The sequence below is a fragment of the Centroberyx gerrardi genome, chromosome 3 (genome assembly GCF_048128805.1).
Source record: "Centroberyx gerrardi isolate f3 chromosome 3, fCenGer3.hap1.cur.20231027, whole genome shotgun sequence".
In the NCBI taxonomy this organism is placed as follows: domain Eukaryota; kingdom Metazoa; phylum Chordata; class Actinopteri; order Beryciformes; family Berycidae; genus Centroberyx; species Centroberyx gerrardi.
Window position 1 is genome coordinate 1509004 of NC_135999.1, and position 17575 is coordinate 1526578.

The window sequence follows — 17575 nt, forward strand, 5'->3', positions numbered from 1 at the left end:
AGGACCTGAACGTGGTCGTCGTCTCCGTCGCCGGAGCCTTCCGCAAGGGCAAGTCCTTCCTGCTGGACTTCATGCTGCGCTACATGTACAGCCAGGTGAACCGCCAACCGCTTCCTGTAAAGACTAGTGTTTTTGTGGTATTTTCACCTTTATTTACCTAGGGGTGTCATGTTTACTCTTTATATATATATTGTTTTTTACTGCTTTTCATCATTACAACATACCACCTTACATGAACAGCCTCAGGTTCCTACAGGTCTGGATTGACTGGAAATAGATGGAAAATGAATTCGGCAGAGGTGTGACCAAGTCAACTTTACTCAAGTCCCAAGTCAGTTTCAAGTCTTGAGGCACAAGTCTCAAGTCTAAATGTAGAACAGCAAGTCAAGTCAGAACAAATCAAGAGTCCAGTATCAATTTAATATCTTAAAGAAAACTAAATATCTAGGACTTTTCAATGCAATATGGTTTTAATAGGATAAAAACTTGGTAAGAGCATCATGAGTTTGATTTCTATAATCAGTTTCAACTTCAATAAATTCAATCATTCCATACAAATTCAGAAAACAGAATTTAAATTCAGTCGTCCGCTGGAACAAATCTCATCACTTTCAATCTAAGTCATTTACACAAACACAAGATCTCAAGTCAAGACTTTAGAAACCTTTTCAAGTCATCAAAGTACAAGTCAGAGTCAAGTCCCAAGTCACCAGAACCCAAGTCAAGTCAAGTCTCAAGTCTTCTCTTCATGCATCAAGTCTCAAGTCTAAAGCTGTTCAAACTGTGACTGAGTCCAAGTCATGTGACTCGAGTCATGTGGACAGAGTGTCAGTTTATTCAGTCTGCAGGTTGGGAGCCAAGGATGTAAAAATCTGGATTTTACACTGAGTTTTATAGTGTTGAATATTCATGATTATGTTAATACAGACAGAATATAATAAAGCTATTGGTCAAAAGGTATAAGGTCATTGAACAAGAGTGAACAAACCAATGATAATTGTAGTTGTAGCACTTTAAGAAGAGGCATAATAAGAGGTGACCAGCTTCAGTGTGATGTGGGCATGAAAACACGACTTTACATTCCAGTTCTGTGAGAAACACACAAGGTGCTTTTTTTTTATGTTGGTCCTCATAAACATGTTAAGAGTTTAAGCTGCTTAAACTTATAATATTGAAGCAGACTTAGTATTCTTGAGTTTAGGCAGGTGTTAAATATATGGAAATATGGGTGAAAGGTTATATATTTAACCGCTTCCCGCTTATTTTTAAAGATAATTATTTTTGTGGTATTTTCGCCTTTTGAGAGAGAGAGAGAGAGAGCGAGAGAGAAACACGTGACACAGGTCCTGGGTCGGATTCGAACCCAGGATGTTGTTGACATGGTTCAGCGGTCATGTAGCTGTGGTCAGGAGGAGCCTCCATCACACCACAGCTGATGATATGTGATGATGAAAGGCCGATATCAGCCTGATGTATCGGTGTAACGCTGGAGCCTCCAGTCAGAGGACAGAGCAGTGAGTGTAGGCTGAGTGTTGAGCTGCAGGCAGCACTAAGGAACATTCTGGACGTGTGTTCAGGCCGGAGTCTTTCATCATCACGCTCTGTAATGTCTCTAATCCATCGGAGCCGCTGGAAAGAGGATTTTAGTCGGCACAATGCTGGCAGTGTGTTCAGTCACTCAGAAAGGCCGTCTTTGTCCCCCCCCCACCCCCCGCCCCCACCACCCCCCCTCGCTGGAGGTGGGGTCGCGGTGGGGTCGCCGTCCACACGACTCCTACACAGGTCAGGACAGAACAGGAAACTTTGGAAAACTGAATCTGAGCGTTTGTAGTTCCTGAAAAGTTGAGGAATTGCTGAAATAAGTCAGGAAAAGTTCTGGAAATCAGTTCTGATCCACAACAGATCCACAACAGATCCACAACAGATCCACAACAGATCAGAGACTTCACCTGGACAACAGGAAGTTGTACAGTTATAATGAGTTATACCTGCTGCAGCTGACAGGCAGATCTTCCAGCCAGTCAGACAGACTGAACAGGACCGGGCGTGGAAGAGTCTGGAACACTGAAGTCCACTAAAATTAGCTAACTGTGAAAAAGTGATGTTTCATTTCCTTGTGAGTTGAAGTTGACGCTGCAGGAGTGTGTTGCTGAACGTGTCCCGGTGTGTCCCGGTGTGTCCCGCAGTGCGGGGTGTGGATGGGCGGGCAGGACGAGCCTCTGACCGGCTTCACCTGGCGGGGCGGCTGTGAGCGGGAGACCACCGGCATCCTGGCCTGGAGCGAGGTGTTCGTGGTGCAGAAACCCGACGGCAGCAAGGTGCGTTCAGGTTCTCACCCCGAGGCTCCTCTGTGGTGTCGTAACCACTTGAAATCACCTAGCAACCACTTGAAATCCCCTAGCAACCAACTAGTAACACCATAGCAACCACTTGAAATCACCTAGCAACCACTTGAAATCCCCTAGCAACCACCTGAAACCACCTAGCAACCACCTAGTCAAACCCTAGCAACCACTGCTAAATGCATAGCAACCACCTAGTAACACCCTAGCAACCACTGATAAATGCATAGCAACCACCTAGAAACACCCTAACAACAACTGGTTAATGCAGAGCAACCACCTAGTAATGCCCTAGCAACCACTAGTAAATGCATAGCAACCACCTAGAAACACCCTAGCAACAACTGGTTAATGCAGAGCAACCACCTAGTAACGCCCTAGCAACCACTAGTAAATGCATAGCAACCACCTAGAAACACCCTAGCAACTACTTGTTATCACCTATCAACGACCTAGTGACATCGTAACAACCACTTGAAAATCACCTAGCGCTACCTGTCCACCAGCTTTGCTTAGCAGCAATCACCCGCATTTTCTTCATGAAATGCACCTCTCTAGTTTCAGATGTCACGGTAAAGTTTAGATTTCCTCATGTTAACAGAATAGCTAGCTGTCTCCTGAGAAGTGTCCTGGTCTTTCTGCAGGTTGCAGTTCTACTAATCGACACACAGGGGGCGTTCGACAGCCAGTCCACCATCAAAGACTGTGCCACGCTGTTCGCTCTGAGCACCATGACCAGCTCCGTGCAGGTTAGCTTCCTGTTTACTTCCTGTTTACTACAACCTGTCCAGGTTAGCTTCCTGTTTACTTCCTGTTTACTACAACCTGTCCAGGTTAGCTTCCTGTTTACTACAACCTGCCCAGGTTAGCTTCCTGTTTACTTCCTGTTTACTACAACCTGCCCAGGTTAGCTTCCTGTTTACTACAACCTGTCCAGGTTAGCTTCCTGTTTACTTCCTGTTAGCTCTGTCCAGGTAAAGCGGTCTGGACTTTGAACAGATGTGATTGTTTAGTGTTGGATCTCTGGTTCAGGGAGGCAGCAGCCTTCAGGTTGGAGGACTAAAGGTTTCCAGGGTCCAGTGGAGTCAAAGTGTTTCGACACGTTGAGCTGAACTTCAGTTTTGCAGCGTCAGCAGAGAGCAGCACAGTGCAGGAAGAACACATTTTACCTGGAAGAGATATTCTAGACTTCAGATGAAATATGGATTTCATTCATTAGCAGCCTTTGGCAGCTCGTCAAGTCGGCTAGTTTTATAATTTTATAGAATAAAGAGACTATATACCAACTTAAAATAATTCATGTCACGATAAAACATATCAGCCACATTGTGGTGTGGAGTCTCTGTGCCGTCGTGTCCAGCGTGTTTGAGCTTTAAACTGATGAACAGTCTGTGATGAAGGAGTTCAGCTGCTGGTCTGATGTGTTCCAGGTCTACAACCTGTCTCAGAACGTCCAGGAAGACGACCTGCAGCACCTCCAGGTCAGTACCGGCCCGAGTCGCCGCCACATCACCGTGTGTCCTTACTCTCCTGCTGCAAAACGCTCAGATTCAAAACAGACTGCTGCAGTTTCCAAATGATCAGAAGCTGCAGGTTCATGCAGAGAGGAAGGCTGAGGCCGACCTGCTGGCTGCTTTAGTCTGAGCAAATGTGTTCTGATGTTCAGCTTGAGCTCCCCAACCAGCACACCAAACACTGCCCAGTCATTTTTCACCGTATTTTTTTTTTTTCAAAACTCACAGACTAAAGCAAACTGTTTAACATTCAAAGACCACAAGTGTTATCTTTGATGAACATGCTGTGAGGTCCTGCTTCTTGTCTGTCGAATAATCTAAACCAAACTAAACATGACCAAGGTCCTGGGCCGGAGTCAAACCCAGGATGTTGCGGTACTCACCTCAGACCGCTGAGCCACCAGGACGCTCCAGTCTGACATTTTCTTTTTTTTCTTCATCACATTCCATGTTGGCCTGTATCTGTCCTGATAACTGGGGTTCTCCTAAAAACCATCACCGAGGCAGCGTCCTGGCTCAGCGGTCTGAGGCGTGGACCGTGTGACCGCCACACTCGGGGTTCAGATCCGGACCAGGACCTTTGTCACATGACGTTCCTGTCTCTCTCTCTCCCGGTGTTTCCTGTCTCTCTCCACTCTGTACTGTCCAATAAAGGCAAAATGGCAAAAACCGAATCTTTAAAGAAAGAAAAAAGAAGCTGAGCCGGTGTGAGTCAACCGGTCGGCTTCAGGTTTCTAATCCCAGCAGGGGATGACAGACTGTCTCAGGTGTTCATGATGTCTCTTCACCTCTGAACCAAACCAGCCTGCTGACACGCTGCTGCCTGTCCTGTTTGCTTTTTTTTCAAAATATGTTTATTCATTTTCTTTTGAAAAAGACAGTACATGTTATGCACAATGTCAGATTATAATAAACAACCAATACCATCGGGAAAAAAACAAAAATAAAAATAGAAGCTTTCAGCTCTAAAACACAAACATATAGTCTAAATGTAGATTACCAAGTCAAGTCCAAGTCAAGTCCAAGTCATTAATGTCAAGTCTCAAGTCTAAATGTAGAACAGCAAGTCAAGTCAGAACAAATCAAGAGTCCAGTATCAATTTAATATCTTAAAGAAAACTAAATATCTAGGACTTTTCAATGCAATATGGTTTTAATAGGATAAAAACTTGGTAAGAGCATCATGAGTTTGATTTCTATAATCAGTTTCAACTTCAATAAATTCAATCATTCCATACAAATTCAGAAAACAGAATTTAAATTCAGTCGTCCGCTGGAACAAATCTCATCACTTTCAATCTAAGTCATTTACACAAACACAAGATCTCAAGTCAAGACTTTAGAAACCTTTTCAAGTCATCAAAGTACAAGTCAGAGTCAAGTCCCAAGTCACCAGAACCCAAGTCAAGTCAAGTCTCAAGTCTTCTCTTTCCTTTTCTGTAATTCATTGTAAGAGAATACATTTTCTTTCACAAAATGTCAAGATATTACACAGTTTTGTCTTAAAGTTATCACAAATACAATCAAACACAACAGATCCATCCAGCTGGGATTCTCTGTTGCTGCAGTTTGAGTTTCTCTTCTCTGTCTGTTCAGTCATGGTGGCTATCGCTGCTCACGCTAACTACCCAGTTCTTCTTCTGCTGTTGATTTCAAACAAACCAGAAATATAAAACGCATCACTTCCTGTGCGACCAGACTCCGGCTGTGTAGAACAGACAGAGGAGAAGATTCATGAGCTGACGGAGGCTGGATCACAGTTACTGATGTGAAAGTGTCACTGTGTGTCTGCTTCTCCCTCCTCAGCTCTTCACGGAGTACGGCAGACTGGCCATGGAGGAGGTCTACGAGAAACCCTTTCAGGTGAGATCTGGTGACATCGTCCGCTGAGCTTCACTGCATTAGACCAGATGATGGAGCTTTCTAAAGAACAGCGGGAGATTCGGTCCTTTTGTTGACTAAATGAGACATTTTGACAGACTGGATCCTTTAGATTCTACAGATCCGCTTCAGTTTTGTCATGTTTTGTTTTCTTTTGGGGTGAGATGGTTTTGTAAGCTGCTTGGGGGTTTGTGTTTTTTGTTTTTCATTTGTATTGCAGCTAACTTAATGAACTAGAAACATTTCTTTGGAATAAAATACTGTTTGTTCTTCTCTCCCCTACTGAGTTGTGATCATTGATACTAGATTAGGTCCTGGCTCAGGTCCTGGCTCAGGTCCTGGATCAGGTCCTGGATCAGGTCCTGGATCAGTCTGGTTCTCTGTGTAACCTGCATGTGGTTCTGCTCAGACCCTGATGTTCCTGATCAGAGACTGGAGTTATCCGTATGAACATGCGTACGGTCTGGAGGGGGGGCAGAGGTTCCTGGAGAAACGACTACAGGTGAGCTCCCCGAGTCCCTGATCCATCACTGATGAAACGTGCTTTATGTGTTTGGAAAAAGAATATAATAATATTATTTCAGTATTTAGAATAGGCACTTGGCACTACTTTTTGTTAAGTGGCACAGCAGTGGGTACACTGTTAACAGGCGGAGTGATACACAGCAGTGACACAACAGTAAAGACGCCCAAACTGAGTCTCATGGTTCAACTCAGTTTATTGCTGTTAGTGTAAGAGAAGAAATAGATCAATGATGAATGTTTTTTTTTATTTTTTTATATTGAGATCCATCATTAAACTAATTTAAACAGATTTTAGCAGTTAACTAACTATGCAGAAGACAACTGGCAAGACAACTAGCTTCACTAGAAAGAAATAAACTATTCTGCAGAACTTTTATTAATTACATCGTATTGTGAGTGTCAGTAGTGTGTGTTGACCTGCAGTAGTGTCAGTAGTGTGTGTTGACCTGCAGTAGTGTCAGTAGTGTGTGTTGACCTGCAGTAGTGTCAGTAGTGTGTGTTGACCTGCAGTAGTGTCAGTAGTGTGTGTTGACCTGCAGTAGTGTCAGTAGTGTGTGTTGACCTGCAGTAGTGTCAGTAGTGTGTTGACCTGCAGTAGTGTCAGTAGTGTGTGTTGACCTGCAGTAGTGTCAGTAGTGTGTGTTGACCTGCAGTAGTGTCAGTAGTGTGTTGACCTGCAGTAGTGTCAGTAGTGTGTTGACCTGCAGTAGTGTCAGTAGTGTGTGTTGACCTGCAGTAGTGTCAGTAGTGTGTGTTGACCTGCAGTAGTGTCAGTAGTGTGTGTTGACCTGCAGTAGTGTCAGTAGTGTGTGTTGACCTGCAGTAGTGTCAGTAGTGTGTTGACCTGCAGTAGTGTCAGTAGTGTGTTGACCTGCAGTAGTGTCAGTAGTGTGTGTTGACCTGCAGTAGTGTCAGTAGTGTCTGTTGTGTTGTGTTCAGGTGAAGCAGAACCAGCATGAGGAGCTGCAGAACGTGAGGAAGCACATCCACTCCTGCTTCTCCAACATCAGCTGCTTCCTGCTGCCTCACCCCGGCCTCAAGGTCGCCACCAACCCACGCTTCGACGGCCGGCTCCGAGGTAAACAACCGGTTACTATAGCAACCAGTTTAGTTAACTAGTCACAGTACCAACAACTGGTTACTATAGCAACCAGCGTCTTTAACTAGTCACAGTACCAACAACTGGTTACAATACAATACCAACCTGCACTGTGAAGGCCGGCTCAGAGGTAAACAACCGGTTACTATAGCAACCAGTTTAGTTAACTAGTCACAGTACCAACAACTGGTTACTATAGCAACCAGCGTCTTTAACTAGTCACAGTACCAACAACTGGTTACTATAGCTACCAGTGTCTTTAACTAGTCACAGTACCAACAACTGGTTACTATAGCAACCAGCGTCTTTAACTAGTCACAGTACCAACAACTGGTTACTATAGCAACCAGTTTATTTAACTAGTCACAGTACCAACAACTGGTTACAACAACTAGTTACAATATCAACATCTAGTTATAATACCAACAACTGACCAGAATGACAACTAGTCAAAGTAATAATCTTTATTTTGATAGAACTTTTTAAAACACAAATACAAAGTATTTTACAAAAGGAAGAAAAACAAAAAAACAGATAAAATCGACAACAAAAACCAATGAAAAAACAAGGTAAAAAAAATAACAGTAAACTTTAAAACAGAGGAAGTCAAATCAGGATTCCAGGAGTCCTGATGGAAAAGGACCAATCTATAATCTATAATATGTGTGGAACAGCCAATAGGAGCCTCTGTCAGTCAGTGTCAGGTTCATGTTCAGCTGTTGTGATATCTGTTGTGGCAGAAAATATCTGTCCTGTCTGTCCTGTCTGTCCTGCCTGTCTGTCTGTCCTGTCTGTCTGTCTGTCTGTCCTGTCTGTCCTGTCTGTCCTGCCTGTCTGTCTGTCCTGTCTGTCTGTCTGTCTGTCCTGTCTGTCCTGCCTGTCTGTCCTGCCTGTCTGTCCTGTCTGTCCTGTCTGTCTGTCCTGTCTGTCTGTCCTGTCTGTCTGTCCTGTCTGTCCTGTCTGTCCTGTCTGTCCTGTCTGTCCTGTCTGTCCTGCCTGTCTGTCTGTCCTGTCTGTCTGTCTGTCTGTCTGTCCTGTCTGTCCTGCCTGTCTGTCCTGCCTGTCTGTCCTGTCTGTCCTGTCTGTCTGTCCTGTCTGTCTGTCCTGTCTGTCCTGTCTGTCCTGTCTGTCTGTCCTGTCTGTCCTGTCTGTCTGTCCTGTCTGTCTGTCCTGTCTGTCCTGTCTGTCCTGTCTGTCTGTCCTGTCTGTCCTGCCTGTCTGTCTGTCCTGTCTGTCTGTCCTGTCTGTCTGTCCTGTCTGTCCTGTCTGTCTGTCCTGTCTGTCCTGCCTGTCTGTCTGTCCTGTCTGTCCTGTCTGTCCTGTCTGTCTGTCCTGTCTGTCCTGTCTGTCTGTCCTGTCTGTCCTGTCTGTCCTGTCTGTCTGTCCTGTCTGTCTGTCCTGCCTGTCTGTCTGTCTGTCTGTCCTGCCTGTCCTGCCTGTCCTGTCTGTCCTGTCTGTCCTGTCTGTCTGTCCTGTCTGTCTTGTCTGTCCTGACTGTCTGTCCTGTTTGCTGTCCTGTCTGTCCTGTCTGTCCTGCCTGTCCTGTCTGTCTGTCCTGTCTGTCCTGTCTGTCTGTCCTGCCTGTCCTGTCTGTCTGTCCTGTCTGTCCTGTCTGTCTTGCCTGTCCTGTCTGTCTGTCCTGTCTGTCCTGTCTGTCCTGTCTGTCTGTCCTGTCTGTCTGTCCTGTCTGTCTGTCCTGTCTGTCTTGTCTGTCCTGCCTGTCTGTCCTGTCTGTCTGTCTGTCCTGTCTGTCTTGTCTGTCCTGTCTGTCTGTCCTGTCTGTCTTGTCTGTCCTGACTGTCTGTCCTGTTTGCTGTCCAGATATCGATGAGGAGTTCAAGGAGCAGCTGGTGAGCCTGGTGCCGACGCTCCTGTCTCCAGAGAACCTGGTGGAGAAAGAGATCGGAGGAGCCAAAGTGACCTGCAGAGACCTGCTGCACTACTTCAAGGTGACTAACATCTTCACCAAGTCACCAAGTCACCAAGTCACACTTACACACTTACAAGTCACAGCCAGCAGGTTCTGAACTCTGCAGTTTCCTGCTTCAGTTGAGTTCATTTGGTCAGGAATCACATTTGTTTTGACGTCAGCTTCATTTAAGGTGATAGAAATTCTTAAAAAGTCTTAAATCTTATTGTTTCTCCATGTGATGTCAGGTTCCTCAGATGAATCAGAACAGAGTTAGTAGTTAATAATCTTAACTATTAATTTCCTGCTGTCCTTTTTCTCATTCTGTCCATTTATAGTTTCACAGCTGTTCAGTCAGAACCAGGCTGCTTTGGAGAACTTTGTTTCTTTATTTTTAATTTTTTAATTTCTTATATTCAATTCCAGTTAGAATTTAAAAAGGTCTTTAAAAGTCTTAAGTGTTTTTTCTGAAACCTGCAGAGACCCTGTTCTATACTCTTTGTCTTCCAAAGAAAGAAAGTCTTTGTTTTGGAAGTCTGAGTCTTCCTCTGTTTTGTTTCCATCGTCTCTCTGAGTTTCTCATCTGTCTGTTTTGTTGTTTCAGTCCTACATGAAGATCTACCAAGGAGAGGAGCTTCCTCACCCCAAGTCCATGTTACAGGTGAGTCGACCCATGACCTCTGACCTCTGACCTCTGACCTCTGACCTCCTTACTGTTTGTTGCTTCTAATGCCGGTGAAGCTTACAGACCTTAGAGTCACATTCATTACCAACATATTAATGTAGAAACTGTCTGATCTGGACTGTTTTCATCCTGTTGAAAACAGACAACCACTGTACTATTGATCAATATGGAATCAATCAACCTGCATCATATCAGACTGGAGCAGATCAGTGTAATATCAGGACAAAGTGTAGAGTTGTAATAATGTGTTACTGGATTATTCTCCATATTGAATTCTGTCATCTGTTCTGTGGTTGGTTGTTACCTAGGCGACGGCTGAAGCCAATAACCTTGCAGCTGTAGCTGGAGCCAAAGACGTCTACAACAAGAGCATGGAGCAGGTAACGTATCACTTCCTGTTGTATCGACCCGTTCAGTCCAAACCGGACGGAGCGGACAGAAACCCTCTGAGCTCTGAGACGCTCTGAGACGCTCTGAGACACACTGAGACTCTCTGAGACTCTCTGAGACTCTCTGAAACACACTGAGACACACTGAGACTCTCTGAGACTCTCTGAGACTCTCTGAGACTCTCCGAGACACACTGAGACTCTCTGAGACTCTCTGAAACACACTGAGACACACTGAGACTCTCTGAGACTCTCTGAGACTCTCTGAGACTCTCCGAGACACACTGAGACTCTCTGAGACTCTCCGAGACACACTGAGACTCTCTGAGACTCTCCGAGACACACTGAGACTCTCTGAGACTCTCTGAGACACACTGAGACTCTCTGAGACGCTCTGAGACTCTCTGAAACACACTGAGACTCTCTGAGACACACTGAGACTCTCTGAGACTCTCTGAGACACACTGAGACTCTCTGAGACTCTCTGAAACACACTGAGACTCTCTGAGACACACTGAGACTCTCTGAGGCTCTCTGAGACACACTGAGACACACTGAGACACACTGAGACTCTCTGAGACACACTGAGACTCTCTGAGACACACTGAGACTCTCTGAGACACACTGAGACTCTCTGAGACGCTCTGAGACGCTCTGAGACGCTCTGAGACGCTCTGAAACACACTGAGACGCTCTGAGACACACTGAGACGCTCTGAGACGCTCTGAAACACACTGAGACTCTCTGAGACACACTGAGACTCTCTGAGACTCTCTGAGACTCTCTGAGACACACTGAGACGCTCTGAAACACACTGAGACTCTCTGAGACACACTGAGACTCTCTGAGACTCTCTGAGACACACTGAGACTCTCTGAGACGCTCTGAGACGCTCTGAGACGCTCTGAAACACACTGAGACGCTCTGAGACGCTCTGAAACACACTGAGACGCTCTGAGACACACTGAGACTCTCTGAGACGCTCTGAGACGCTCTGAAACACACTGAGACTCTCTGAGACACACTGAGACTCTCTGAGACTCTCTGAGACTCTCTGAGACACACTGAGACGCTCTGAAACACACTGAGACTCTCTGAGACACACTGAGACTCTCTGAGACTCTCTGAGACACACTGAGACTCTCTGAGACGCTCTGAGACACACTGAGACTCTCTGAGACACACTGAGACTCTCTGAGACACACTGAGACTCTCTGAGACACACTGAGACTCTCTGAGACACACTGAGACGCTCTGAAACACACTGAGACTCTCTGAGACACACTGAGACTCTCTGAGACTCTCTGAGACACACTGAGACTCTCTGAGACGCTCTGAGACACACTGAGACTCTCTGAGACACACTGAGACTCTCTGAGACACACTGAGACTCTCTGAGACACACTGAGACTCTCTGAGACTCTCTGAGACACACTGAGACTCTCTGAGACTCTCTGAAACGCTCAGCTCAGATCTGATGTTTGTGATCATGTGACCTGCTGAGAGCTGCATGCAGGTTTCACTTCATCTGGACCGCATGCAGCCATGCGACCTACATGCAACCTTTATTTTTAACGCACCAATCAGAATTTGTCAGCGTTGCCATGACAACACGTAAATCTTCCATCACTGACCTGAGACAGTTCTCCTAATGCAGTCAGTTTGTCTGAGCAGCGTTGGCATGGAGGAACTGAAACCTGCATCAGTTCAGATTATTATGGGATGTGAGTTCCATCCCACAGTAGATATGAACAATCATTTTATTTTATTTCATTTTGGATTCAAAATGAGATTAATTTATTCAGTTTTATGTCATTCAAGAACATTTTCCAGGCAGAAGGTGCAGAATACATTAACTGTTGTGATGACATAATATAACATAACATAATAATGTGTGTTGTGATATTAACAAAGACTCTAATACCCACAATGCCTCAGAACTCCTGGTTGTAGTTGAGTAGAGTGAGCTGTTAAGCCCCGCCCCCTGCCGTGTTAACCTGTCGTCTGTCCGATCAGCTCTGCGGCGGAGACAAGCCCTACATTTCCCCGGCGGAGCTGGAGCGCCGGCACGGCGAGCTGCGGCAGGCCGCCGTGCGACACTTCCGCTCCGTCAAGAAGATGGGCGGCGAGGAGTTCTGCCGCCGCTACCAGGAGCAGCTGGAGGCGGAGCTGGACGAGGTGTACGCCAACTTCACCAAGCACAACGACGGCAAGAACATCTTCTACGCGGCGCGGACACCCGCCACGCTGTTCGCCCTCATGTTCGTCATGTACGTGGTCTCCATGGTCACCGGCTTCCTGGGCGTCGGCTCGGTGGCGGCGCTCTGCAACCTGGTGATGGGCGTGGCTCTGGCCGCGCTCTGCATCTGGGCCTACGTCAAATACTCCGGAGAGTTCCGCGAGGTGGGCGGAGTCATCGACCAGGTGGCAGAAACCATCTGGGAACAGGTGAGAGGAGCGGCGAGGGGGCGGGGCTTATCTGGCCTCAGCTGTCTGCCTGTCTACCTGTCCCACTCCTCACCTGTCTGTCACCTGTCTGTCACCTGTCTGTCTCTCCTCACCTGTCTTTCTCTTTCTCTTCACCTGTCTGTCTCTCCTCACCTGTCTGTCACCTGTCTGTCACCTGTCTGTCTCTCCTCACCTGTCTTTCTCTTTCTCTTCACCTGTCTGTCTCTCCTCACCTGTCTGTCTCTCCTCACCTGTCTGTCTCTTTCTTTTCACCTGTCTGTCTTCACCTTCACATGTCTGTCTTCACCTGTCTTTCTCTTTCTCTTCACCTGTCTTTCTCTTTCTCTTCACCTGTCTTTCTCTTTCTCTTCACCTGTCTGTCTTCACCTGTCTGTCTTTCTCTTCTCTTGTCTCTTTCTCTTCTCTTGTCTCTTTCTCTTCTCTTGTCTCTTATCGTTTCATTTCAGCTTTATTTCATACCAAAAATGAATCTCCAGCATCTGGAAAAAAGAATTGACAGCTGTTCTGACTAAATGATTGACGGCACATTAAACCACATGATGCTACTGTTTAAACCACAGAACTAAAATAGATAGAACAGTCATTCCCGTTCAAATCGATGTTCCCGGACGGTCGAACCAAAGCAGCTTCACTGTCTCCTTGCTGCCATGGATTGCTAACATGCTAATGTTGACTAGAAGAGCTAGAGAGAGAAGTACAGTCTGTGATGAAGCTACGTTAGCCTCGTCGCTAACGTTAGCTTCCAGTTGAGTTCTGACAGTTTGCTAACAGACTCATCTGCTCAGCTAAATTACCACGACAAACAGGAAGAACCGTTCTGTCCAATCAAGTTCTGTGGTTTAAACCAAATGATGCTGCTTTTTAACTTCAGTCCTTGTTTGACTGAATGAGATCCTCTCTTATAATAACTGTTAAGGTGACGTCACCAACACTCTTCACCTTCCTCCTCTCCCTCCTCTTCCTCAAATAAATCCTCTCTTTCTGTCTTCCTGTCTTTCTTTTGGTCTTTCTCTCCCATCGCTCTCAGAGGACTCCACGAAAGGTGAGCACTGCGGCATCATGGGAGTTTCTGCTTGTCTCGTCATGTTTTCTGTAAAACGGTTCTTGAAGTCGATCAGCTGATCTGAGTGTCTGTATCGCTCTGTCAGAAAACAAATGCATCTGCTGTGTTTATGTATTCATGTGGTCAGATGAAGTGCTGACTGTACAGTGCAGTCTGGACAGATTTGGTCAGTGACATTTTATGTTGTTTTGGCACATTGGATTTTAAATGAAACAATGACTATGAAGGTTGTTTTTTTTTTGTTTTTTTTTGGTCAGCTTTAAGTTGAGGATATTTACATCCATATCAGATGAACTGTGTTGGAGTTTAACTGACGGACTGCACTGTATAACAGTCTCCAATCAAATAAAAGAAATAATGCATCTGGGTGAAGCTGCATGTGTGAAAGGGGCTTCAGGCAGCGGCTGCACTGATCACCAGAACACAGACAGAATTATTGATGATAGATGTGTGTGTTGGTTTGTTTTGACCGTCAACATGGCGGCGAGGCAGAAGAACAGGAAGCTTTGCTACGGAGCTACTTCATAGAAAAAAGAAGAAACAGACTCTACAGTATAAATTCAATTAGAAACTGAGCTGGAAATGGTCGGTTACCCTGTAAGCCTGGTTCTCTGAAGGAAACATGGCATCAGCATCTCTGATGTGATTGGCTTGAAGTCCTTATACACACCTTTCAGGCAGGAAGGGTAGGCCAGCACCTGGGGAGCCCCTCGTCTCTTCAGGACTCGCTGCTTCACAGCACCCTCCAGAGTTGGTGTCTCAGTCCGTTTCCTTCGAACGAAGTTGACTGAAAGAGAACGGCACAACTCACTCTGTGGGAGCCGACCCAGAGCTGCATCCAGCAGACCTACTGTCCTCACAAAAGTATGAGGAGACGCCCAACTGGCAGCGGTACAAATATCACTCACAGGGATTCCTCTTTAGGGGCCACGCCCACAGGTTCCATACATCCATCCGAAGGTGCCGTATTTCCCCCCCGAGCCTGAGTTAGAAGATCTCTGTCGCGCTCAAAATCTGGACTATGTCACCGGGGAGCTACCAAAATCAGGGAGAGCCCCCTCCCCCTCCTCACTCTCTGGAGCGTAGCCGGGATGAGATGAGTCGGAGGAAATGCATAAAGCGGGACATTTGGCGCGTCCTGTTCCCTCATCGAGAAATACAGCGGACAGTGCGCGTTTTCTCTGGATGCGAAGAGATCGACTCAAGTTACACTGCGAGCCCACACGCTGTCACCAGCACGGGACGAGAGCCGGAGCGACTGGTTGGCCTAGTCGCTGCAATAGCTAGCGCTGGAGGATAACGGTGTTTTCGCCCCGGCAGAGAACTGTTCCAGGCTCTGTACCAGAGAGCCGGAGCTGACGGTAACAAGCTAGCTGCTATGGCCAGCGTCTGACAATAGAATGACAAGAGTGAATAATCTGTGAACACACAGTGACGCCTCGTGAAGGTAGACGAAAAAAATCTCCTTCAGATGAAGCACACAAGCCGCTGAATATCCACAGATATTAAGGTAGTTTATCTAGATAGAGCTCAAATGAGTCTTGAAGAGCTAAATTGTGATGGAAAGGAGGCCAGCAAGGGTTATTATACCCCTGGGGGGGGGAGGGGCTCCCCGGGGGGGGCTCCCCAGGTACTGGCCTATCCTTTCTGCCTGAAAGGCGTGTATAAGAACTTCAAGCCAATCGCATCAGAGATGCTGATCCCATAGAGTGAGTTCTGTCGAACGAAGTTGACTGAAAGAAAACCTCCAGTCATCCCAACGCTCCACCAGGCTTCCTCTGTTTTATCTTTGTTTCAGTCGGACCGTCGTCTCTGTGTTCGCCACTAGTTTTTACAAAACAAACGTAGGAAGCCTCTGATTGGCCGAACGGACGCTGACGAATCCGTCCGTCCAGAAAAAGTTCAGCCGGTTGAACTTTCTGTCGTCAAAACGGAAATCTGACAGACGGACGGATCAGAGTGGCCGCTGCCTTAGTTTGCTGATCCGAGTGTTTGGATCTCTTGATGATCCGGTTCTACAGATATTATTTTTAGTATTGTGGTTTTATCAGTCTGACCCTCTTCCTCCTCCTCTTCCTCTTCCTCCAGGTCTTGTCCAAACTCTTCGAGGCGGCTCGGAGTCGAGTCCCGTTGGGAAGCCTCATCCCGGCGCCGCGGCCCCGGCTCGCCTCCAACAACAACGTCAAGAAGAAAAACTAACACTGCGCCGCCTGGGATCCGTCTCACCCCCCCCCCCCCCCCCCCCCCTCACCCTCCGCTCGGTTCTGAAATGACATTTTCAGGACGGGAGGAGATGTATAAAGCTGTTTTCTCCTCCGACTCAGTAGATCATGGTTCTGGCCGTGCTGGTTGTAGGTTAAAGACTCACCTGTAGACCTGGAGGAGGCCGTTTGGTTTGTTTTTTTCTTTTCTTTTGTGTCAGTGGGCAGGGTTAAGGTATTTATTGGTGGGCGGGGCCATCGTTGTATAATCGAGTTTTATCCCAGGTGTGTTTACCTGTCGAATGATGACTTGACGTTAAGGATTCCCATTTATGTGAATGAAGAGCAAGACCACAAATCCTCCACACCACTTCCTGTTTCCTCCACTCCTCTTCATTTTCTGTCTGTCTCTCTGTCTGTCTGTCTGTCTCTCTGTCTGTCTCTGTCTGTTGGGAGGAGGTCAGAACCAAAGTTTACAGCTTTCCTCTGTAGAAACTGTCAGACTGGTCTTCACAGGCAGGAAACTAAACACCGGTCTCTTCAGCAGCCTGTAGATAAGACCGGCGTGACGTTTCAGACAGGCCACACCCACAAAGTGCGAAACCCTCTTCAATTTCTATGAGCAAAACAAAAATCGACTTTTTCAGTTTTTTCTGTTTTCTAATAATTGATGTGAAATGTATATGGTGTTAATCGCCCAAAAACCTTTTTCAAAGCTGTCAAACAACTGCGTGATCATTAAAATGAAGCTATCTGGAAGTCACAAAATGCTAACAAGCTAGTAAACCTAGCTGTTTAGCTAGCTAGCTAGCTAGCTAGCAAACATTCAAGCGAGGAGTCATGTTAGCATGTTGAGACTTCAAGAAAAAAATTTTTTTAATGATCACGCAGTTGTTTGACAACCGTGAAAATCAATTATTAGAACACAGAAAAAACAACCGATGTTTTGTTCATAGAAACTGAATCGAGCTTCACACTGTACTGCTCTTAGTGGGCGTGGCCTGTTCGCTGCGTCATCGCTGTTCTTATCTGTTGAACAACAGTCAGACAGACGGACAGAAACAGCCTCCTCCTCCTCTTCCTCCTCCTCTTCCTCTCCCCCTCCCCCCCCCCTCCTCCTCCTGATCCACTGCTGCTGTTCAGAGGAAGAAACTGCTGAATCAGTCCAGTAAACCTGTAGATAATATTTAATATTCCACTCCTCCTCTTCCTCCTCTTCCTCTTCCTACTCTTCCTCCTCCTCTTCCTCCTCCTCCCTCCCTGTCGTTCCCTCCTCCTTCCTGTCTGGATGAACAACCACTTCCTGTGTTTGGCGGCACCAGAAACCATTTTGTAAAACACTAAGAGGCGAGCTGGAGGCGGAGCCAGCTCAGCTCGCTGCTGCTGGGGGCGGAGCCAGCTCAGCTCGCTGCTGCTGGGGGCGGAGCCAGCTCAGCTCGCTGCTGCTGGAGGCGGAGCCAGCTCAGCTCAGCTCGCTGCTGCTGCTGGAGGCGGAGCC

General features: G+C 46.6%; 1 protein-coding gene across 1 annotated transcript; it reads left to right on the plus strand.

The window, feature by feature from the left end:
• LOC139929331 (atlastin-2) lies at positions 1-16769 on the plus strand. Its single transcript, XM_071922177.2, has 12 exons — positions 1-95; positions 2187-2318; positions 2987-3091; positions 3773-3823; positions 5663-5719; positions 6147-6239; positions 7202-7340; positions 9183-9310; positions 9875-9931; positions 10264-10335; positions 12361-12792; positions 15965-16769. Exons 1-12 carry the CDS (start codon positions 72-74, stop codon positions 16073-16075), a joined length of 1401 nt encoding a protein of 466 aa, XP_071778278.1. The 5' UTR covers positions 1-71; the 3' UTR covers positions 16076-16769.
• The last annotated feature ends 806 nt before the right edge of the window (positions 16770-17575 follow it).